The sequence below is a fragment of the Cetorhinus maximus genome, chromosome 6, assembly GCF_964194155.1.
Source record: "Cetorhinus maximus chromosome 6, sCetMax3.hap1.1, whole genome shotgun sequence".
Taxonomy (NCBI): domain Eukaryota; kingdom Metazoa; phylum Chordata; class Chondrichthyes; order Lamniformes; family Cetorhinidae; genus Cetorhinus; species Cetorhinus maximus.
In genome coordinates, this window is record NC_135884.1 from 154,789,015 (window position 1) to 154,814,726 (window position 25,712).

A 25,712-nucleotide genomic window follows, 5' to 3' on the forward strand; every position below is an offset into this window, starting at 1 on the left:
GCTCTGTAATTCCCTCCCAAAACATCTCTGCCTCCCTACTTCATTTTCCTCTGTTTAGATGCTCCTTAAAACCTAATACTTTGACCAAACATTTAATCATCTGGCCTAATGTCGTCTTGTGTGGCTTGGTGGTTTGGTGTCAGATGTTGGTTGACAAAGTTCCTATGAAGCACCTAGGAATGTTTAATTAGGTTGAAGGTACTATTAAATCAACAACTTGTATTTATACATTCCATCAGAAAGGCAATACAGTACTTTTCATTGCATCTGTTCAAAACATCATAAAGTCATAATTATGTTCTGCAGATTTTTTTTAAACTCTGCTTCTCTCCCTATTTGGAGGTGTGATGCTTGCTAGGGTGCAGTTCCAAAGCTCACTGTTGTCTTAACGTGCATCACACACAAGACTGCAATGTTGCTCAGTTCCTGCTGATGGTGCTCTAGAGGTGTGGAGGCATTCCTGTGATCAGCTGTGTGATCAGCATGAAGCGTGTGTTACTGCAGCTCTTATTCCAAAGCATTTTGTGAGTTGTGAACTGAGTTGGTTCGCTTGTTGGAAGCATTGAACATCTGAGTTGCACAGACCAGAAGTTCCAGATTCAGCTCCTGATATGCTTGCATTAATGTAGGGCCTTTCACAACCTTTTAATTGCAGCTCCAGCAACATTCAAAAGCTTGACGTCATCCAGGGCACAGCTGCCTCCTTGATTTGCACCCCATTCACCACCATAAACATTCACCCACATAACCACTGATGCACGGTGACAGCTGTGTACACCATCTACAAGATGCACTGCAGCAACTCGCCAAACGTCCTTCGACATTCAGGCTTGGGCTGATAAGTAGCAAGGAACATGCTTGCCACACAAATGCCAGGCAATGACCATATCCAACAAGAGAGAATTTAAACATTTCCCCTTGACTTACAATGGCATTACCATCGCTGAATCCCCCACTGTCAACATCCTGGGGGTTACCATTGACCAGAAACTGAACTGGGCTAGCCATATAAATACTGTGACTACAAGGGCAGGTCAGAGGCTGGGAATTCTGTGACATGTAACTCATCTCCTGACTCACCAAAGTCTGTCTACCATCTACAAGGCACAAGTCAGGAGTGTGATGGAATACTCTCCACTTTCCTGGATGAGTGCACCTCCAACAACATCAAGAAGGTCGACACCATCCAGGACAAAGCAGCCTGCTTGATTGACATCCCATCCACAAACATTCACCATTGACACAGTGGCAGCAGTGTGTACCACCTACAAGATGCATTGCAGTAACTTGCCAAGCCTCCTTCGATAGAACCTTCCAAACCCACAGCCTGTACCATCTAGAAGGACAAGGGCAGCAGTTGCAAGGGAACGCCACCACCTGCAAAGTTCCCCTCCAAGCCACATTCCATCCTGACTTGGGAACTATATCGGTGTTCCTTCACTTGCTGGCGTCAAAATTCTGAGACTCCCATCCTAATAGCACTGTGGATGTACCTACACCACATGGAATGCAGTGATTCAAGGAAGAGACTCATCACCACCTTCTCGGGGGCAACTAGGGATGGGCAACACCAGTGACGTCCATATCCTGTGAATAAAAAAACGAAGAAAATGTTCAGGATGTCTCAAAGCATTTTACAGCTAGTTATGTACTTCTGTTCTAAAGAAGAGTCATATTGGTCTTGAAGCGTTGACTCTGTTTTCTCTCTCTGCAGATCCTGCCAGACCTTCTGAGTTTTTCCATCACTTTCTGTTTTTATTTCAGATCTCCAGCATCTGCAATATTTTCATTTTATATAAGGTAATTCTAAAATATGGGCACTATCGTGATGTGGAGCTTTGCAGCAGCTAATTTGTGCACAAAGAGATAATTGACCTGTTTTTGATTGAGAGTTTTAGGATCTGAAAAATGAACTGTACCTGCTTCTACAGAGATGCTATTTCGTAAATCTTACATTTCCAGTGTCTGGAGTAATATATTTTAAATTTGGCTGAGTGGGAGACTGGCCAGAAATTGGGAGAAAAATGGGATAGGTAAGTTATGGTTCAAGGGATATCAAGTTAGGAAAAGGTATGACAAGGTTGAAGGCGCTTTGGAACAGAATTTGAGTGCACAAGTATAACAATAGTTTCAGGCAGGAGACTTTTGACCCTTCGTGCCCACCTACCTGCAGTCCATCTGTGTCAGCCATGGCTGAGTGCTAGCACTCTCGGCCCTGAGTCAGTTTGTGTGTTCATTTGTTTTTTTCATTCACGGAATGCCAAGGCCAAGATTTATTGCCCTTGAAGCTGGGGGTGAGATACCTTCTTGAATGGTTGCAGTTCTAAGATGTGGTTTGGTACAGCTGAATGGCTTTACTAGGCCATTTCAGAGTCAGCCACACTGCTGTGGACCTGGAGTCACATATAGGCGAGACCTGGTAAGGCTAAGGAAAGGACTTTAGTGAACCCAGATGTTTTAAACAATCTGGTAGTTAGATAATCACGGTGACTGCAAACTTTTTATTCTAGACTTATTTAATTAACTGAATATAAATTCCCAGCTACTGTGATGGGATTTAAAGCCATGCTTTTTTGATTGGTAGTCCAGGCCTCTGGATTTCTAACCCAGTGACATAACGACTATGCTACCAATCCAGAGATTTGAGCCAATAATCTAACCTGTCACTCCAGTTAAATGTTAAACTTTCTGCGCTCTCAGGTGATACAAAAGCTCCCATGATGCAAGTTCTTTCAAATCTCAGGAAGGATATATTGGCCTTGGAGTGGCTGCAGCGGAGATTCACCAGAATGATACTGGGACTTAGAGTTAAACAATGAGGACAGGTTGCATTGCCTTGGTTTATATTCTCTCGAATTTAGAAGGTTGAGGAACAACCTAATCAAGCCTTGAACATGTTAAAGCAATTTCATTGTAGCTGAAAGACAAGTCACAGTGTGTTCCTACAGGCATTTGGCAACAGCCCTGAGGGCAACCTTGCTGGATTTGCGTTAAGGTACATCACTGGGCAAACACAGAGCTGAACTAGCCTAGCAGGTTTACTTTGCGGCTGCTGTGTGTTGAGACCCAGCACAATGGTTGCAGTTGGGATTTTTTTTTGTTGTCAGTTGATGAGCTGGTCAGTATTGTGTATTGAAGGCTTTGAGCCCTCACTGCTTGAGTCTCTCCATCATAAGCTTTTTCCTTTTCATTTTCCCGATGGAGTTGGACTTGTCTCCATCCCCAGGCTTTGTGCTTTGAACCCAGGTGATGAAAGACCTTTTGACGTAAGGTTTTGGAAAATCTTAAGCTTTCGGAGCAGATCAGCTTTGTTCAGTTGTCAGTTGTTGTCCCTGCAAAGCTGATTGACATGTGGTTAAGGAGCTCCCTCTTCAGTTTCCTTTGCTATTTGTATCTAGTGCCTAAGGTGTAAAATCTGCCTCCAGACCAGTGGATTGTTCTAGAGATGGTTACCGGAGCAACCTTGTTCCGACCCGCTGGCCTTGCTTTTTGAGAGACTGTATAATTCCTGTTGTACGTTGGAGGCAACCCATCCTTATCACTTCCTAATATATGTCCGTTGGGGAAAAAGGGAAAATAAGTTTTGAATTTAAACTGTGGCTGAGAAAAGTGTGTGTTTTCCATACATTGCTTTGCAAGCAACTGGGGGCAGGAGTTGTATTTCTACATTGTAGCTGCTGTATAGCATACAACTGGGGGAGTATTCGTTGCACTGGGGAGGATGTGTGTGTCACAAAGCACTGATGGACAAGGGCTCAAAAGGCTGTGGGCATATCACACAAATTTGGGATGGAGTGCAATGTGGAAGTTAGAGGGAATATGTGTGTTCTGCAGCATTTGATGAAGATGGAACGAGTGAAGGTTTGATGTGTTGATATTTGGCACTTGGATTCAGGAGTTTTGGTTTAGAGGGGAATGGGAAGGTGTAATATTAGTCCAGATTTTCGATTCCACGGAGGGTCGTACCCCAGAGGTAGCCCTGAAGATGTGCTGGAGACCCCTTTGTAAGTCCCCATGCAAGGATTGCATGGGAATTGCCCACGAAGTTTCAACTTGAGTGGGCAATTATCCTGGGTCTGGAACCCTATGAAACTCCAATTTAAAAGTTGGAGACTTTGGATGATTCCAACTCAATTAGCAGAACAGTTACCCAGGAAAAGCTAGAAGGATTAAAACCTGGGTAACTATAGTATTGATCACATACCACACCCGCCTCCCCTAGCTGCACCATCCCTGTCTGCACACCCCCCTTCCCGCCATCTGCACACCCCTGCCTGCACCCTCCCCCGACTACCCTCCCCTGACCACTCTCCCAACTACTCTCCCTTGACCACCACCACCACCTGAACCATCCCACCCGAATACCTCCCCAGTGACACCTTTGCTACTCCATGACAATTTGACCCTTTCTAGTTTCTAGAAGTGGCTGGGATATTTAAATTTAGCGGAATATAGCAGCTAGCGCTGTAAAAAGATTGCATGGCTTCTTTTTCCCCAACGATCCTGCACTGCACTGAAGTCCTACAGGAGCAGCTAAGCTGCACATTTCCCAGCAGGCCCGGCTTGGAAGTCCAAGCGAGAAATGTGGAGCTCCAGACTAAGGTAGGAAAATAGGAGCGGAGTGACAATCCAACGGTGATTGCTACTGCATTGAAGATTCAGGCCATAGTGTTGGTTTGTTTTGCAGCCAATGACTTGATCAGGGTCTGTGGTGCCTGTTGTGCAGAGTGGAACAGCAGAGCTGGAAAATCTCCTCTTGGCATAATGAGGCCATGTGAGTTTTGGTATTGATACCATATTTGGGTAACTTGGAAGGTTTTAAATTGGGTGCTTGACCATTTGAGTTGAAAGCACTGCAAATCTGGAATCCATTATGAAGGAAGTAGTAACAGGATATTTTGAAAATGATAATACAATCAAGCAGAGTCAGCATGGTATTACGAAAGGCACGTATGAGAGGGACTCTCCTCTTGCGTCTCTCCTCTCGGTCATCAGTAAAGTGATGGAAGGCGTCATCAAAATTGCTATTAAGTTTCACTTGCTTAGCAATCACCTGGTCACTGACGCTCAGTTTGAGTTCCACCAGGGTCACTCAGCTCCTGACCTCATTACAGCCTTGGTTCAAACATGGACAAAAGAGCTGAACTCCCGAGTTGAGGTGAGAGTGACTGCCCTTGACACCAAGGCAGCATTTGACCGTGTGGCGCATCAGGGAGCCCTAACAAAACTCGAGTCAATGGAAATTGGGGCGTGGTGGGGTGTTGGGGGTTGGGGGGTGTGGGGACGACGGACTCTCTGCTGGTTGGAGCCATACCTAGAACAAAGGAAGATAGTTGTTATTGGAGGTGAATCGTCATCTCAGTGGACATCACTGCAGGACTCCCTCAGGGTAGTGTCCTTGGCCCAAACCTCTTCAGCTGCTTCATCAATGACCTTCCTTCCATCTTAAAGCCAGAAGTGTGGATGTTCGCTGATGATTGCACAATGTTCAGCACTATTTGCAACTCCTCAGATACTGAAACAGTCCATGTCCAAATGCAGCAAGACCTGGACAATATCCAGGCTCGGGCTGACATGTGGCAAGTAACATTCATGCCACATGTGCCAGGCAATGACCATCTCCAACAAGGGAGAATCTAACCATCACCCCTTGACATTCAATGGCATCACCATCACTGAATCCCCCACTATCAATATCTTGGGGGTTACCATTGACCAGAAACTGAACTGGACTAGCCATATAAATACTATGACTACAAGAGCAGGTCCGAGGGTGGGAATCCTGCGACGAGTAGCTCACCTGACTCCCCAAAACCTGCCCATCGTCTGAGGCACAAGTCAGGAGTGTGGTGGAATACTCTCCACTTGCCTGGGTAAGTGCTGCCCCCAGAACACTTAAGAAGCTTGACACCATCCAGGATAAAGCAGCCCGCTTGGTTGGCTTCCCATCCACAAACATTCACTCCTTCCACCACTAATGCACAGTGGCAGCAGTGTGTACCATCTACAAGTTGTACAGCAGGAACTTAGCAAGGCTCCTTAGAAAGCACCTTCCAAACCCATGATCACTACCATGCAGAAGGACAAGGGCAACAGACGCATGGGAACACCACTACCTGGAAGTTCCCCTCCAAGCCATTCACCAACCTGACATGGAACTATGTTGCCTTTCCTTCACTTTCGCTGGGTCAGAATCCTGGAGCTCGCTCCCTAACAGCACTCTGGGTGTACCTACACCACATGCACTGCAGCAGTTCCAGAAGGCAGCCTACCACCAAACATTGCCCTATTAACGATGGGCAATAAATGCTGGCCTAGCCAGTGTAGCCCACATCCCATGAATGAAGGAAAAAAAATGTAAACGTTGTCTTATGAGGAAAGGTTGAGCAGGTTGGGCCTACAGTGGAACTAGAAGAATGAGAGATTGTCTTATTGAAACAGATATGATTCTGAGGAGACTCGACAAGCTAGATGCTGAGAGGATGTTCCCCTCATGGGGTAATATACATCTAGAGGTCACAGTTTCAAAATAGGAGTCTCCCTGCCATCTAAGATGGAGATGAGGAATTCCTTCTCTCAAAGGGTCATTGATCTTAGGAATCCTCTTCCCAAAGAGCAATGGAGGCCAGTTCATTGAATATATTCAAGGCAGAGTTAGACAGATCTCTGATCTGCAGCAAGATGAGGGTAATGGGGATTGGCACGCAGGGTTGGTGGGGGCAGGTCATGGTGTGGGCAGGAGAGTTGCATTAAGGTCACGATGAGATCAACCATGATCTTATTTGAATGATGGAGCAGTCCTAAGGGGTGAAATAACCTACGCCTCCTCTATCTTATATTAAGCAAATATTTTCCAAATTAAGTATTGTTGAAAATAATGATTTTCCCTTGCATTATTTTCCTTATAATCCCAATGGAAAGCCTTAAACCCTTAATTTGTTTAAACTGCATGTATGCTACCAAACTGTTGGTAGTCCCACTCTGCTTGACTGAGTATACCCCCGAGTTACATGGTGTCTCAATTGGGAAAGCACATCAGTGCCATGGTACAAACAAATGACACTGGGCTGTGTCCGAATCTTCACTTGACCAAGCTCTTTGGTCTTGTTGTTCAGTATTGGATTGGTGTGTACACTGCACAGGGGTGACTGTATGCATATACCCACTCTCTTGTCTCCAACTGATGAGATTCTTTTGATTCCTGTCTGTCACAACAGAAAGTTTGTGTCACTTTTTGGGACGTTGACAAACTCCACTTTCTTCAAGACTTGGTTTCTTTCTCAGATGCTTTGAATTGTATGAGAGGTTTGGACAAGCAGAGATTGTTTAGTCCTCTGGTATTTTTCCTTGTCAAGGAAAGCTGCTCTGGAACTTGAGGGAAGAACCTGAACCATAATAAACCTTTGGACATAACCACAGACTCAAGTTATTTAAAAGGAGAGAGATGGTAAATTGTTCAGATTTAACTAATTTTCACAGTGATTGTAGATAGCTCAGATAGGAGAATCATGGTAATTCCAAGAGGGAGCTGGATACTTTATAGGTGAGAGAAGAGACTGAAATTTAGGACTAGTCAAATGGACCACAGTGATCTATCCAGCATGGTACCAGAATCTTAAAAAGGTTTAATTGTGAAAACAGGGTGGAGAGCTTTGCAGTGCAGGGCATCGAGGTTGAAGCTAATAAAGATGAGATAAATGAGATTGTGATGCTGTTGCTTCCCTAACAGTTGATGTTCCTAATTGGCTACACATCAGAGAATTTGCCAGCTTGGTGTCGACTTGCCACCTAAGTTTTCAGACACCCATGTTCAAGCAAGCAATTTTCATTCTGGTGCTTTCTTGGTATTCTGGAACCCTCCTCCCTTCCCCTTATCCTGGTGTGGAAATGGTAGACCATCCTCACTCAAACCCTCTGAGCTCACTATGCTAGTTTTTGGCAGAACTACCACTTAAAGCCCGGTGTGTTGGAGAACACAGCTAAATGGCCCCTAATGTGATAAAGCCAGTGACTGTGGATGGATGAATTAAATTATTCATTAGGAAACCAGGGTTAAAAATCAGGGAATTCAAGATTGTAAAGAGTAAAAGAAGTAAGACATACTAGGAAGCTGTGGTTCAGTGCGCCAAAGAAATTCACCCAAGGTAGCAGTGCCTTGTGTTAACCAATGGTTTGGGGTCTTGTGTTTTGTTCTATTAACTGGCGTCTATGGTTTCAGCCGGCCATGACCATCTCTTCAATCAGGCCAGGACACCCAGTGCAAGCCAAAGTAGTTCAACCTGCAGCTATGCCAGCTAACGCAGTGTCAGTTGCTGCTTCACAGCCTGCCAACACAGCAGCTCCCACTCTGGTAAGTGCAACACCAGCCTGCATGATCCATATTGTTAAGGGTGAGTTTATTTTTTCCATGTCTCCAGGACAGGAATGGTGATGCCATGCATCCAGTGACAAAAAGACTTGCCATGCAAAGCGTCATATCACTCCACCTGCTCATGGCCTTGTGTATTGAAAGTGCAACACCTGTTGTTGGGGCTGCTTCTGGAGCAGAAATTTCCACTTAATGAGGATGGTGGGCAAGCGTGTGAGTGAGCTCCTCAGTGGGGCGCCAGGAAAGCCTTTACCTTGCTGAGCATGCTGTCAGAGGCAGCAGGTAAAATTAAAAAGGTTCCTTTTGCTTGCTCCCCCTTTCCTTTTTCATTAGCTCACTACATTAGTTAAACCATGGCTGACCTGTATCTCAACCCCATCTACCTGCCTTGGTTCTAATACCCTATGAAACCCTTAGCAAAAATCTGTCGATCTCAGTCTGGAAAATTGCAGCTGTCTCCAGCACCCACAGCTATTTGTGGTGGGTGGTGGGAGGGGAGAGGTGGAGGTGGGTTGATTTCCAGATTCCAGGCCAATCATCTCAGCCAGGACATTGCTGCAAGAGTTTCTCAGAGCAGCGTCCTCAGCCCAGTCGTCTCCAGCTGCTTCATCACTGATTTTCTGTCCCTCATAAGGGCAGAAGTGGGGATGTTTGCTGATGATTGCACAATGTTCAGTACCATTTGCTACTCTTCAGATACTGAAACACTCCTTGAACACATGCAGAAAGACTTGGGCAATATTCGGGCTTGGGCTGATAAGTACAAGTAATGTTCTCGCCACACAAGTGCGAGGCAATGACCATCTCCAACAAGAGGCGATCTAACCATCTCACCTTGTCATTCAGTGATATTACCGTCGCTGACTCCCCCAGTACTACATCCTGGGGTTGGTGGGGGGTGATGTTATCATTGACTAGAAGCTGACTTAGAGCAGCCATATAAAGACTTTGGCCACAGGGTCAGAGGCTGGGAATCCTGCGGCAGGTAATTCACCACCTGACTCCCCAAAGCCTGTCCTCCATCTACAAGGCACAAATCTGGAGTGTGATGGAATACCCTCCACTTGTCTGGGTGAGTGCAGCTCCAACAACACTCGAGAAACTTGACACCTTTCAGAACAAAGCAGTTTTTTTGATTGGCATCTCATTCACCACGTTAAACATTCACTCCATTCTCACAAGTGTACTGTGGCAGCAGTGTGTACCATCTACAAGATGCACTGCAGCAACAAGTCAAACCTCCATCGACAGCACCTCCCAAACCTGAGAACTCTGCCACTTAGAAGGACAAGGGTAGCAGACACATGGGAACGCCACCACCAGCAGGTTTCCCTCCAAGTCACACACCATCCTGACTTGGAATTATATGGGCTTCCCTTCACTGTCGCTGGTCAAAATCCTGGAACTCCTTTCCTAACAGCACCACGTGGACTGCAGAGGTTCAAGAAGGTGGCTCACCACCACCTTCTCAAGGGACATTAGGGATGGGCAACAAATGCTGGCCTTGTCAGCGATGCTCACATCCCGTTGTTAAGATGCAGCAGATGACGTGTGGCAGGTGGATCAAATCCACAAGGGAAATTCGATCACGCTATCACAATGGCTTTGCAATTTGTATTTATTTCGAGATGCGTGCCCTGAATTCAGAAATAATAAGTCAGAGATTTTTTAAAAACTATCATTAAAATATTAATTAACAAAAGAGAAGATTTCAAGCACATACATAGAACTACAAATTACTACCATAATAACTCGTAAAGTCCCTAATTAACCTGGCTCCCAGTTACACCCCCTTTAAGGCAACGGTCCAAAAATAGATTTTTTTAGATGTTAAACAGATCCAGCAAGTTTCCACTATCCAGGGTATTGTGTTATTCGAAGTGGCTTTCTTCAGCTTTGGTTTTTGTAGACAGCAGACTTCTTGCACAAATCCTGGAGACTTCACACTCTTCTGTTAGATCTTACGATGCCTTCTCCTGACACACAGCTTCATCCTCCTTTATGTATGTTTCATTCTTTTTAATATGTAAATTCCATTGTTCTACTATCTCTTTGGAACTTAAACCTTTCTTATAATATAACTCTTTTCATGTTGCTACTATTCTCATTAACCTCTTTGAAATTCACTCCCCCTCATCTATCTAAAAATGCAAATTCCATTTACACCTTACATGCTAAGACCCCAAACATGTTTACTCATTAGCATATTAAAGACACGTCTACACCTTACTACCTTTGATAACTTCAACTTGCAGTCTGCTTGGCTACAAAATGTAATTAAATCCCTCTCTCACACAAAAACACAACCCCCATAAACTCACTTTACAATAAACTAGAAAAACATTATGAAAATTATTATACACTCATAACACCCATGAAAGAGCAAAAAAAATTCCCCTGCCCTTTGTGTGGAGAAGGTCCTCCTTAATTTTGTCTCATGATTAGCTCTAATTTTAACGTTGTGTCCTTTTGTTCTAGATTCCAAACCAGAGTAAATCATTTCTCTGGATCAGTTTTATTTCCTTACCTCTCCTTTCGTGCATGGAATAAGAGTCAAACCATCTTCAGCCCATTGCACATCTGTGGCCTGCACTCAGCCAAAAACACTATGGCTGTACCAGCCTCCATCTTTAACTTGCTGAACAGAATCTTCCTGAAACAGACCATCACGGGTCCTCCATTTTAAAACAAGGAAAGGAGCAGCCTCCATTTTTAATTTGGGTTGCTTGAATCCAGTTAATATATTAATGTTCATGTCTGTGCACACTTTGTCAACACTTTGCATTTCTGGATTCCGATGTCCGATGAAAATGTAATCTTATCTGAAGTTGGGAGTTGCTGTAATTATATCCTTAAATTGGAGGTACTGTGGCACCATTACTGGTGGAGCGTGTAACTTTTTAAAATTCATTTACGGGATGTTGGTGTCGCTGGCTGGGCCAGCTTTTATTGCCCATCCCTGGTTGCCCTTGAGAAGGTAGTGGAGAGCTGCCTCCTTGAACCCCTGCAGTCCATATGGTGTAGGTACACCCACAGTGCTGTTAGGAAGGGAGTTCCAGAATTTTGACCCAGCGACAATCAGGAACAGCGATACATTTCCAAGTCAGGATGGTGAGTTTTTTGGAGGGTTACTTCCAGGTGGTGGTGTTCCCATTGATCTGCTGCCCTTGTCCTTCTAGATGGTAGTGATCGTGGGTTTGGATGGTGTTGTCTAAGGAGCCTTAGTGAATTCCTGCAGTATGACACGTTTATATAGCATTTTTCCATTAAAAATATGGCCATAGAATTTATAATAAAAATATAAGGAGGACAGAATTTATGACTTCAAACTGGAAGCTGAGTTACAACACGTACTTTGTACCAATGATCCCTTCTAACCCTGCTTTACCCAATGACGGGACTGGATTCTGACTCTGTGCAATTCCAAGGGAGATTGGTAAGGATTTAAAATACCTAAAAAAAAGTCTAGCAATGCCAAAGTTCCCTTTTTGTCAACTTGTCAAGGATTTTACTTGAATACTGTTGTACGAATTTTTACTTCTGGTGGAGTTGTGTAAGTGGTTCTGTTACTGGGCTATTAATCCAGAGAGCAAGATTTCAAACCCCACTCGGACAGTTTGAGAATTTGAATTTGGTTTCAAAAATCAGAAATAAGAAAAACTCGCCTCAGTAAAAGTGACAATGAAGATGTTGGATGATTGTTAAAAATTCAACTGGTTAACTAATGTCTTTTGGGAAGAAAATCTGTATTTAACCTGTCTGGGTTTATTGTATGTATCTCAGTCCCACAGCAATGTGGTTGATTCTTAACTAACCTCTTGTGGCCTGGCAAGGCACTCAGTTGTATCAACCTTCTACAACAAGGCCAGCCACCACACTGACAGTGTAATGTATAATTGCCAATGACGTCTACATCCTGAAAATGAAAAGAAGTCTCGAGTAGAGCATGAGCAGAAGAAATAGGAGCAGGAGGAGGCTATTCTGTCCTTCAAACGTGCTTGGTTATTCAATGAGATCATGGCTGATCTACCTTGACTCCACTTTGCCACACTATCTCCATATCCCTTAATACCCTTTAAACCCAAAAATCTATTAATCTCTGTCTTGCGTATACTCAACAACAAAGCATGCATAGCTCTCTGGGTAGAGAATTCCAAAGATTCATAACCCTCTCAGTCCAAAATGGTCAACATCTCTGCCATTTCTATACCAGACTGATTCCTGGGATGGCAGGATTGTCGTATGAGGAGAGATTGGGCTGACTAGGCCTGTATTCACTGGAGTATAGAAGAATGAGAGGGGATCTCATTGATGAGTATAAAATTCTGACACGGCTGGACAGACTGGATGCTGAGATGATGTTTCCCCTGGCTGGGGAATCTAGAACACCATCTCAGGATACGGTTTAGGCCATTTGGGACTGAGATGAGGAGAAACTTCTTCACTCAGAGGGTGGTGAACCTGTGGAATTCTCTACCACAGAAGGCTGTGGAGGCCAAGCCACTGAATATATTTAAGAAGGAAGTAGATTTCTGAACTCTAAAGACGTCAATTGGGATGGGGAGAGAGCGAGAGTGTGGCATCGGTAGAGGGTCAGCCATGATCATATGGAATGGCAGAGCAGGCTCAAGGGCCAAATGACAATTGTGGTGTCATGACTGTGATCCCATGTTCTAGGCTTCCCAGTCAGGGAAACATCCTCCCAGCGAAAAGGACCCTGTTAAGTCCCTTAAACTGGCCAGCGGGCTGCATGAGTGTTAAAATTCTGCTCTGGTCAGTTCTGATGAAAAGATCATCAATCTGAAATCTGTATCGCCCTCCACTGATGTTGCCAGGCTTAATGAGTGCTTATAGTATATTCCGTTTTTATTTTGGATAAGAATATTTTCCACCTGTTGGTGAGATTTAAAGTTGCTGTTATTTGTTGCAGATATCTGGCCGTACCAGCACTTCCCAGACTGTATACACAACAACCTTAACTGGTGTGGGCAGCCATCACACCATCATGTCTCAAGCCCCAACCCAGACCCCCGCTTCACTTCAGCCCCAGTCTGCAACCAAGACACAACTGCAAGTCCATCCTCAAGCTATACCCAGTTCCCCGCTGCCAGGAACGCCCACAGTTACACAGGTCTTTGCGGTCGCATTGATTTCTTTAAGAAATACTTTTCTTAAAAATTGACTTTACCAATTCTCTTCAAGAGATCCAGGGTGTGGTGGTGAATGCGTTTAATGTTATTTGTGTTCTTGTCTCCTCCCCTACCCTAGGTTTCCCTGGCACCACATTCTGCTGCACCCCTGGCGAAAGCTGGACAGGTAACCTAGCCTGAGCTGATGTCACTCCTCAGCTGGCTGCTGGGACGCATGTGACGTGATCTGATCTGATTTGATCTGGCAGTGACTGAGACACACATCTTCCCTTTCCTGTGGAGGAGGTGCCTATGATTAACCTAGCAATGTCCTGTCGCCCTGTGCTGCCGGACACGCTGCCCAAAAAGGAACTTGCAGAGCTAACAAATGTACCCCTCGTTAATTCCTGTTCATAATGCCTGAGACATCGACTAAATTTTTTGTTGAGGGGATTTGAACTGTTCGTTCAGTGGATGAATACATCACCCAGTGCAAGACTCATTCTTGGAGATCAGGATGAGTCCAGACTCTCTGAACAGTCTGTGCTATGATAACTGAACTCAGCCAAAGCAGCAGCACTGGGTCGAGTAAAAGTCAAATCAGCCAGCGTCACCATTCCTGCTCATTTCCCTCTGTTCCTTGCTATGTGTGTGTTTTTGTCTGTCCATATGTGTGAGGTTTCAGTGGGATCAAGTTTGGCAGTGATGCCAAATGCAGTTGAATAGGTTGTGATGTCTTTCACACTTGAATGGTGTGCCAGTGCTCTCATGGAGTGTATGTGTGCACAGATCCAAAGTTAAGTGAGGTACCGAACGTTTGACAGTGCTTGGGGAACTGAGCGCTAGCAAAAGTAATAACCTTCAGGAGTAGAAGGAAGAGCAATCCAGAAAAATGAATGGAATTGTGTAGGGATGCATTTGGTGTTAGAGAATTTAGATTGTAAAGCTTAAGAAGAAATCCATTCTTCGTGAGAATTTTACTGTATGGTTTCTGCAAACTGGAATTGTCAACAATCTTTTAACAAAAACCAAATGTTGATGGGGCAGCTTGCTGGGAGGGCTTACTGACTGTGTGAGGGAGCTGGATTAACATCAGTAGGGACTTGGTCAGTAACAAGGCTCCGAGGAGAGAGATTGCTCATAATTTTGCTTCCCTGGCCTTGGAAGGGGAGAAACCTAAGCTTGGGTTTCTGCTCCTGATTGCTTTCTGGCAGCCCATGAGTTTGGCACTTCCTTTGGATATTCCTTCAGTGAAAGGTGCTATATGAATGCAAGTTGTCATTGTACATGTGTGTGGACATCAAGCAAGGGTAGCATTGGATTGCTGTAGCCACTGTTTGTACAGCCAGGACCACTCAACTCAGAGGAGGCAATTCAGGCTGTCATGTTTCTGTGCTTTCTCCATAGCCCTATATCATTCGCTGATGCAAATATTTATTTGATCTTCCTTCAAAGAATACAATGATTTCTGCCTCAGCTACTCCCTGTGGCAAAACGTTTGATGCTCCAGTAATCCTCTATCTAGGGATTTATTGTCCCTCTCTCTTCACTTCCTTAGTGACAGTGCTAAATTCATGACCTTGTCATTGACTCTCCAACCAGAGGAAATTGTTTTTACCTGTTTACTCTATGAAGGCCCTTGGAAATTTAAATATTGCGATTATAGCTCTGGCTTGCAAGCCTATAGCAATTTAGGGGCTACATGGAGCTGAGTAGAAAGGGTCTTAATCCTTGGTTTCTGGGCTACACATTCAGATTTTATTAGAGAGCATGGCTGGTTGCTCGATGATTGGCACCAATAGTACCAAGTTGCCAACTCTGCCATGGATTATCTTGGTTCCGAACTTGTATCAGGAGGTGTGTCACCTCATTTCTGTTTGAACCCTGGAGCCACTTGTATGACCCCAGCCCAACTTAGCCCTGTTCCATTTCGCTGAGGCGATCATCTTTGCCTGATGATTGACCAGAGACTAAACAATGATAAGTTGAATTTGAGTCATCGATAGGTGAATAACCGAAATGAGTACCACCTCGCAAGTAGTATTGTGAGCAGCACAACTCCTCATATGTGGAGACAGTTCTTCTATCCTTCCAAGCATAGAATATTGACATACCAGATCCTTCAGGAGATCAGGGAAAAAGACTCGGGAAAGAAGTACAAGAGAGGGCAATAAATACTTGTGATTAATGCTCATGTTTTCGTCTTTTAAATCTAGGAAATGCAGGAAAATGTGAAGAAGTGCAAGAACTTTCTTGCAACCTTGATTAAACTTGCATCACACAGTGGACAGTCTGCAGACACTTCCCGGAATGTGAAGAGCCTTGTTCAAGATCTGTTGGCAAGTGGCAGAGCTTGCTTCTAACTGGTTTTATAGTAGTAATTGTAGTTTTCATGGAACATCAGACTCCCACAGTGTGTGTTTAGCCTGAATATGGACCAAATTTCCAGGATTTGCTGATGGCTGCTGCCTATTTAAAATGGACTGTTAAGCTTAGTGTGTCCTTGTGTTGCTGGAAAAGCAAAGAATGTATTTGCACCATGTAATGGACAAAGTCTGTATGTCTGAGCAAATAATTACAGCAGTAAATAAGAATTTAGTCATTGTTTGCATTGAAATTGCCCAATACATGCATACTTGAGTGATAGTAAGAGGTTCCAAGTGCTACCCTTCACTTTGTAATCTACAGAACCACTTACAAGTTTCAAAAAGCATCTGATAGTGTTCTTTAAGAGACTAATGAGTAGAAAGCACAGAGGAGGAATGAGTAACTTTTTTCACAAGATGATGATGGAGCTGGTGATGGGAGTCGAACATGCACTTGTCTTGTATTCCTGTATGCACAAAACATGGACATGGGGATGGAATGAATGTGACATTTTGCTGCTGTTGAATTGGGGAGGAAGATCACAGGAGGGCACAGAGTGCAGGACAGTGAACAGGTCTGTGGCAAATGCCGTTAAACATGAATGAACATAAAGTAATACATTTGGTGGAAAATAACAATAGAAATACAACCTAGTTCACAGTAAAAAAACTGAGTGCAGATACACAGTCCTTCAAAACAGGTTTACGGATTGAAAAAGGGCGAATTATAATTATACAATGGGACGCTCTAGAAGAGCAAGATGCTATATTTGTAAAGCACAAGTTAGGTCAGAGTATTGTGCAGTTTTGTAGATCCTTTTACAAAAAGGATCTTGGCGCCGTGAAGGAGGTACATCATAGATCACCTAAACTGAAATAGGTGTGGACAGGGTAAACTTACAATGACAGATTATACATCTTGAAGCAGAAATGATTGTGGGGATCTATAAAGTTATTCCGTAAAAATGAAAATGTTTGCAAGTAAAGAGTGAAAGATTTTTTCAACTGGTCAGTGAATTCATAAAAGACTCAGGATCAGTACAAGAGACATGGTAACAGGAGTTAGCTATTCAGCCCTTTGAGCTGGTTCTGTCATTCTGTTTGATCATGACTGATCTGTAGCACAATTCCATTTTACCCCCTTAGCTCCATATTCCTTGATACCCTTGCCTAACAAAATTCAGTTGAACTCTGTTTTGAAAGCTCCAGTTGACCCCTAACTTTCACAGCCTTTTGTGGTGATTATGTGGGGGCACTGAGTGAGGTGCAGGGGAATGTTTCCAATTTCTGCTACCCTTTGTGTGAAGAAGTGCTTCCTGACGTCAATCCTAACTGGCTCAAGTGGGAAGGATTTGGAATGCATCGCTGTAAGCGCACAATAAAACTGAAAAATTTAACCCTCAAATACTTAAAGGTTTTAGAAGCATGGACGAACATACGAATTAGCAGGAGTAGGCCACTCGGCCCCTCGAGCCTGCTCCGCCATTCAATAAGATCATGGCTGACATTCCTACCTACCCCTGATAACTTTTCACCCCCTTGTTAATCAAGAATTTATTTAGCTCTTCCCTAAAAATATTCAAAGACTCTGCTTCCATAGCCTTTTGAGGAAGAGAGTTCCAAAAACGACAGTCAGAAAAAATTTCTCATTTCTGTCTTAAATGAGCGACCCCTTATTTTTAAACAGTGACCCCCAGATCCTCTCACAAGAGGAAACATTCTCCCCAAATCCACCCTGTCAAGACTCCTCAGGACCTTGTATGTTTCAATCAAGTCGCTTCTCAGTCTTCTAGATTCCAGTGGATACAAGGCTGCTTGCTTGCCAACCTGCATACTAACCTTTTGTGATTAGTGCATGAGGACACCCAGATCCCTCTGAATCTGAGTTCTGCAATCTCTCACCATTTAGATAATAAGCTTTTTCATTCTTCCTGCCAAAATGAACGATTTCACATTTGCCCACATTATACTCCATTTGCCAGATCTTTTCCCACTCACTTAACCTATCTATATCACTTTGTAGCCTCCTTACGTCCTCTTCACAATTTACTTTCCTATCTATCTTTTGTTGTCAGCAAATTTAGCAACCATTCCTTTGGTCCTTTCGTCCATGTCATTTATATAAATTGTAAAAAGTTGAGGCCACAGCACTGATCCCTGTGGCACACCACTCGTCGCATCCTGCCAGCCAGAAAAAAGACCCATTTATGCCAACTCTCTGCTTGTTAGCTAGCCAATCTTCTATCCATGCCAATATGTTATCCCCTACACCATGAACTTTTATTTTCTGCGATAACCTTTAATGTGGCACTTTGTCAAATGCTCCCTGGAAATCTAAGTACAGTCCATCCACTGGTTCCCCTTTATCCACAGCACATGTGACTCCTTCAAAGAAATCCAATAAATTGGTTAAACATGATTTCCCTTTCACAAAACCATGTTGAGTCTTCCTGATTGCCTTGAATTTTTCTAAGTGCCCTGCTATAACATCTTTAATAATAGCTTCGAACATTTCCCCTATGACAGATGTTAAGCTAACTGGCCTGTAGTTTTCTGCTTTCTGTTTCCCTCCCTTTTTGAATAAAGGAGTTACATTTTCTATTTTCCAATCTAATGGAATTTTCCCCAAATCTAGGGAATTTTGGAAAATTAAAACCAGTGCATCAACTATCTCACTAGCCACTTCTTTCAAGACCTTAGGGTGAAATCCATCCAGACCTGGGGATTTGTCAGCCTGCAGCCCCAACCGTTTGCTTAATACCACTTCCTTGGTGATTGTAATTTTCCCGAGTTCCTCCCTCCCTTCCATTTCTGATTTACAGCTATTTCCAGGATGTGACTTGTGTCCTTTATAGTGAACACTGAAGCAAAATACCAGTTTAATTCATCCTCCATCTCCCTACTTTCCATTCTCAATTCCCAGATGCACTCTCGATAGGACCAATGCTCATTTGTTCACTCTTTAAGTTAAATATCTACAGAAACTCTTACTATCCTTCTTTATATTACTGGCTAGCTTTCTTTCGTACTCGACTTTTTCACTCCTTATTAATCTTTTTGTCATTCTTTGCTGCTCTTCATATTCTTTCCAATCTTCTGACCTGCCACCTGTCTTTGCACAATTATATGCTTTCTCTTTAAGTTTGATTCTGTCTTTAACTTTGTCAGTTAACCATGGATGGTGGGCCCTCCCCTTGGAATTTTTCTTTCTCATTGGCATGTATCTATTCTGTATATTCTGAAATATCCCTTTAAATGTCTGCCACTGAACCTCTATTGAACTATCCTTTAACCTCATTTGCCAGTTCACTTTGGCTAGCTCCGCTTTCATGCCCTCATAATTGCCCTTATTTAAGTTTAAAATACTTGTCTTAGATGCAGTCGTTTCTCTATCAAAATGAACGTAAAATACAATTATATTATGATTGCTGCTACCGAGGGGTGCTTTCACTGAGGGTCAGTTAATCCTATCTCATTGCTCAATATCAGATCTCGTGTAGCTTCCTCTGTGGTAGGCTCCAGAAACTATCCCAAAAACATTGTGAACTCCTCATCTACGCTACCTTTGCCTATCTGACTTTTCCAGTCTATATGTAGTTTAAAATCCCCCATGATTATTACTGCACCTTTCTGACAAGCTTCCATTATTTCTTCTTTTATATTCTGTCCTACCATGTAGTTACAATTAGAGGGCCTGTACACCACTCGCACAAGTGACACCTTGCCTTGTTCATTTCTCATCTCAACCCAAACTGCTTTTACATCCTGGTTTCCTGAACTTGGGCCAACCCTCTCTAATTTTTAAAGAATTCATTCAGGGGTTGTGGCCTTCGCTGGTCAGGCCAGCATTTATTGTCTATCCCTTGAGAAGTTGGTGAGCCGCCTTCTTGAACCACTGCAGTACATGTAGATAGACCCACAGTAATGTTAGGGAGGGAGTTGCAGGATTTTGACCCAGTGACAGTGAAGGGACAGCAATGCAGTTCCACGTCAGGATGCTGAGCGGTTTGGAGGGCAACTTGCAGATGGTGGTGTTCCCTTGTCTCGACTGCCCCAGTCCTTCGAGATGGTAGTGATTGTGGGTTTGGAAGGTGCCGTCTTAAGGAGCCTAGATGAGTTTCTGCAGTGCAACTTGTGGATGGTACACACTTCTGCTACTATGCGTCGGTGGTGGAGGGAGTGAATGTTTGTGGATGTGGTGCCAATCAAGTGGGCTGCTTTGTCCTGGATGGTGTCAAGCTTCTTGAGTGTTGTGGGAACTGCACTCATCCAGGCAACACACTCCTGACTTGTGCCTTGTCGATGGTAGACAGGCTTTGGGAAGTCAGGAGCTGAGTTACTCGCCACAGGATTCATAGCTTCTGAGATAAAAACAAAAACTAAGAACAAACTTCCGTTGAAGGGTCGTGAGGAATCGAAATGTCGACTCTTTTCTTCTCCACCGATGCTGCCAGACCTGCTGAGTTTTTCCAGGTAATTCTGTTTTTGTTCATAGCTTCTGACCTGCTCTTGTAGCTGCAGCATTTATATGGCTAGTCCAGGTCAATTTCTGATCAATGGTAACCCTCAGGATGTTGATAGTGGGAGATTCAGTGATGGTAATGCCATTAAACATCCACGGGTGATGGTTGGATTCTCTCTTGTTGGAGAAGGTCATTGCCTGACACTTGTGTGGCGCGAATGTTACTTGCCACATCCACAAACATTGGCTCCTCTCACCACCGATGCACAGTAGCAGCAGTGTGTATTATCTACAAGATGCATTGCAGGAATTCACCAAGGCTCCTTAGACAGCACCTGCCAAACCCACGACCACTACCATCTAGAAAGACAAGGGCAGCAGATAGATGGGAACACCACCACCTGGAAGTTCCCCTCCAATTCACTCACCATCCTGACTTGGAAATATATTGCCATTCCTTCACTGTCGCTGGGTCAAAATCCTGGGACGCACTTTTTTAACAACACTGTGGGTGTACCTGCACCACATGGACTGCAGCAGTTCAAGAAGGCAGCTCACCACCGCCTTCTCAAGGGCAACTAGGGATGGGCAATAAATGTTGGCCCAGCCAGTGAAGCCCGCATTTCCTAAATTAATAAAAAAAATCTGGTTTGTTTCGAACGCTACGTGCATTTAGCTACAGACCCTTTAGTTTTGTCGGCCTATTATTTTTGTAGCATCTAGTCTTAGCTGCAGATTTACTTTTAGGCTTGTACTCCCTGTCCCTTCCTGTCATGGTCCATTTATCATTTGCCATATTAATACCTTTCTTTCTTGCCTTGTTTGTACTCTATGGTCTACTACATCTTCCCAAATTTGATCCGTTACCCTCATTGTTCAGTTTAAAACTCTTTCTACTTCCCTAGTTAAGTGGTTTTCAAGGACACCAGCCCCAGCATGGTTCAGGTGTAGACTGTCCCAATGGCACGGATCCCATTTTCCCCAATACTGGTGCCAGTGCACCACGAACTGGAACCCACTTCTCCCACATCAATCTTTGAGCCAAGCATTCATTTCTCTCATCTTAATTGTCCTATGCCAATTTGCAAGTGGCTCAGGTAGTAATGCAGAAATTATTATCTTTGAGGTTTTGCTTCTTAATTTGGTGCTCAGCTCCTCATCCTGCTTATATCGTTGGTACCTAAATGCACCACAACCACTGGATCCTCCCCTCCTACTGCAAGTTCCTCTTTGCCCTGAGCAAACGTCCTGAACACTTGCACCGGGCAGGCAACATAGCCATCTGGTTTTCGCTCATTGCTCCCTCTCACTATACTGTCCCTTACTACCACTACATTGCTTTGTGCTTCTTGTATCACAGAGCTTTGGACAGTCAGCTCATCCACCCGGCAGCCTCCGCTCTCATACAAACAAGCTGAAACAGCCTCAAACCTATTGGACAATTGCAGAGGCTGATATTCCTGCCCTCTGGCCCCCCCCCCCCCCCTCCCCCTTTCACTGCCTCAGCTATAGTCACACCTTCGTGTCCCTGACCATCTCCTAAATCAGACGATCCTATCCTTAATGGGTGTGACTGCCTCTTGGTACAAAGCATCCAGGTAACCCCCCTCCCTAATGTGTCACAATGTCTGCAGCTCAGCCTCCAGCTCGGTGACCCTGAGCCAAAGCTCCTCAAGTAGCAGACACTTAATTCAGACCTGCTTGCCCTGGATAACACTGCCATCCAGGAGCTCCTACATGCTGCAGCCACGACACACTACCTGTCTTGCCATACTTATGTACTTTAATTAATTATTTAATTATTTTATTCAGTTATTTATTTTCTTTTATATATTTAATAACCGTATCACAAATTCCTGTGCTATTTTAAAACTTAGGAATAGACCTTGGCCACTTACCAGATACTCACCGAACAGCTAGCATTTTTCCATGTTGTTGAGAAAGAACTGGTTCCTACTGGGTGAACAAGTTAGAAAAGCAAAGGAGCACCTCCCTGTACTTCTCCAGCTCACCAAACTCTCATTCTGTTGAGGTTGCACACTCAGTGTTGGTTGCACTGAAAATGTCTGTCTGAATTTATATGTTCTAAATCAAGGGACTAGCTGAGCTCAGGTACAACAAGACCAGTTCAAGCTGGTTTTCTTAATTACCTATTTCAGCTGCTGCCAATAGAGAGCTCCTATCTCCCTGCTTAGGCCCTCGATGAGACTTCTAATTTAAACAGTCCTTGCAGTTAAACAGTACTTGTAGTTAAATGTTAATTACAAGCAATATTAGATTTTTAGAAAGATATTTAAGTTTCCCTCAGCTCATCAAACTCTCTCCCACTCCGGTGAGGTCGCACACTCATAGGGACAAAGCAGGGAAGTGACGACTGTGAATGGTTTCAGTTGAAGAGCTGGCAAAAGTGGATTGGTGAGGGGCAAGATTGGGGGGGAAGTTATTCAATGCCCAGGCTTAGCCCTTTTTTACTGACTTCCTTCTGGAGACAACATGGCAATCCCATCCAAGAGAAATGGACAAAATAACCTGAAATTAAAAATGTTGCTAACTCTGAAAAATCCTAACTGTCTGTCTTTTTCTCTTTTGAAGGACTCTAAGATTGAACCAGAAGAGTTCACAAACCGACTTCAGTCAGAACTTAAATCATCCCCACAGCCATACCTGGTGCCTTTTCTCAAGGTGTGGTACGAATAGAAACAGGATGTATATTTTTATACGGCGATCTGTGTGCACTTTATGTACATCTACAGGTCCTGTAAGAATTGGACACTCTGCAGCTTCTTTCATAGTAAGAAAACCCTGCTAGATACAGAGTAAAGCTCCCTCTAGCCTCCCATTAGACTCTCCCAGGGCAGGTGTAGTGTGGGTTCCACAGAGAGCGAAGCTGAATTTGATAATGTAGTTTTCCCTAAGTCTCAGAGAAGTGAGATTTTAATTGCTCATATTAGTCACAGTCAAAAGAATTAGTGTGGGTAAAAGCCGAGGATGAACTCGACAATGTAGCTGCTGTAAGAGACCCTGTCTGTACCTGGATCTAAGGAGGGAGTGATTTTCCAATCTTAAGCCCAACTGTTCTCACTTTGACTAAAGTATGCACAGAATACCCACATTTGGGATTGTGTTGAGGTTGTGACCTTCACTTTCATTTGTGGATAATTTACACTTTTTTATTGAGTAGCTGTTGTATGTTGGGGGTGGTTGGGAGCTGGAGAGGGGGAAGGGATTGGCAGTTCTGAAGCTTGTGGTTGCACTTGAACAAGAAATTCCCAGTTTCAGTCCTCGTTCTGTCTTCAATTTGTTGGATGGTAATTGGAGAGCAGTGGGGATGCAAGTTTGATCCAGTGGATCCTGGAAGGTATAAAATCCCATGGGTTCCTGCTGCTGAGGAGGATCTGCTGGAAAGTGAATGTGTTAATAGTAGGAGGAGAGAGGATCAGGTGGGATGTATTTCTCCAGTTTAACAATCTGCAGGCATTCCCCATGGACACATACGAATATCGAGGAGGAGAAGACAGATTCTCTATTTATTCTTTGCAAGTTTTTAAGCAGTTGTGTGGACCCTTTTCCCCCTGTTGGTCAGAAATTTTTGTCTGTCACTGTGACTGAGATTGGGAATTTGCACATTGATATTTGCCGGAGCCTTGGCCCTGAACAGAGACTGTAGTCAGCTCCCTAAATCTTGAGGAAGGCTTTGGAATATTAAATGTTTATTGAGCCTATGCCCTTTTCTTGTGTCAAAAGTTCTTGTGTATGGTCCAGTTAGTTTTAGCAACGGATGTATATCTTGTTTAAAAAGAAACATTTGCCTGTTGAAAGTACATTTCAGCGTTATCTGCTTCTTGTTTTCCTGCAGAAAAGTTTGCCAGCCTTGAGGCAGTCCCTGGCTCACAATCAGCAGTGCATCCTGCAGGTGAATCAGCAACCTCAGCAGCCACAGGCAGTGGCCTCTGCACAGACCACATCTGCACCACAGTCGACAGCGACTGTCAGCACACTCGTGGCCAGACCATCTGTACGAATACGGCAGCCCGTCACTGATAACGCAGCCTCAGGAACAACTGCAGTGACACAGGCACACATCAACTTAGCCCAGGAAGGACGGAGCACCCATCTGGTATGTGGTGACATGGGACTAACTTATACTTGGTAGTGCGTGAATGGTTGAGTCTGGGACAGTTTGGAGGGCTGAAAGGTAAAACTAACAGCTGGAAATCTGGAATAAAAACACTGCAAATTTACACAAGGTCCGTCAGCAGCTGGAAGAGATAAGGCAGCTTATAAATTCCATGATTGGATTGAGGCTGGCAGACATTTTATAAAACCTACCAAAACACACAGGGCTAGGAAAACTACAGGTGAAGATGAGGAAGACATGTACTGCAGTTGGAAAGGAGAAACCAATGGGTTTAACAGCCTGTGAATACAGGGTAAAAAGCTGGAAATGGTGTAAGAGTGCTCTTCTAAATGTTCGGCTTTGAAAGGCTTCAGACGAAAGGGAGTCAAACACTAATAAACGAAAGAGAGCAGACGTTGCAGTTTTATCTTTAACTGACGAGTTCGTGCACAGGAATGATTGCAAGATGCGTGTACACTTCTCATGTACATTCCACCAAAGGAGTAACTGACATTCTTGATTGGACAAGATGTTATTCATCCTATGTGCAATTTGTGCTTGTATCCGTTATACACCGAATAACTCTCACAATAGAGTATAAGCCAGCCACCGCACGGGATACTTGCTCTCAAGAGGGAAAGAACATTTATTATGTGATTCTAAAACTCTCTTTCAGAGGCAGTGCTCCATTGCAATAACAGTGTATTAATGAGGAAACCATAGCTGATACATAGAGCTACGTGAATCATGGGCTGTATTCCATGCATTTGGGACAAAGTAGAACTTAGCAGTCTATAGTAAATAGTCTTATAGTCACTGCAGAATTTTATGGGGTGCTCCTCATTTCAAGTGTAACAAGTGCTGCCTGTGAGAGTTACACAAGCGTGTTGGAGAGCACAGAGTGCTTTAGCAGGGGTTTAGCACAGTGTCCCGGGGCATTGTTCAAACCCTGCTGCTCGATTGGTTGAGAGTCCCTAAAGCGAAACCTTGCCTCAGAAAGCAGATTTGAAATTGATAGATCGATCAGGTTGCACCCCTGGCAAGCGTTCCAGTTCTCAGCAACAAACTTTCAATCCTGCTTGAAATGGGAAATCTTTAAGAAGGAATCTGCTGCATTTAAATTTGAAACTAAGTCAGAAAGAATTTACTCTTATCTCAAACATCTTTCATCCTCCTGTTGAATGGCAGTCTCTAACTCAAGACTACTTCAGTAACTTTATTGTTTCCAGGTTTGTTTGTTAATCTAGACCCCTGCATCTGTCAGGTTTCA

At 43.8% G+C, this 25,712-nt stretch overlaps 1 protein-coding gene across 3 annotated transcripts in view; it reads left to right on the forward strand.

Moving 5' to 3' along the window:
* Window positions 1–25,712, forward strand: part of LOC144682252 (transcription initiation factor TFIID subunit 4) — a 325,379-nt gene that overhangs the window by 46,712 nt on the left and 252,955 nt on the right. For 2 of the 3 annotated variants that reach the window (XM_078544695.1, XM_078544694.1), the window contains exons 3-8: window positions 8,219–8,350; window positions 13,299–13,499; window positions 13,637–13,684; window positions 15,714–15,836; window positions 22,918–23,007; window positions 24,182–24,442. In XM_078544695.1, the coding sequence (XP_078400821.1) occupies window positions 8,219–8,350; window positions 13,299–13,499; window positions 13,637–13,684; window positions 15,714–15,836; window positions 22,918–23,007; window positions 24,182–24,442 (855 nt within the window). The remainder of the gene's footprint in view (window positions 1–8,218; window positions 8,351–13,298; window positions 13,500–13,636; window positions 13,685–15,713; window positions 15,837–22,917; window positions 23,008–24,181; window positions 24,443–25,712) is intronic. The other variant, XM_078544697.1, reaches the window with a different exon arrangement.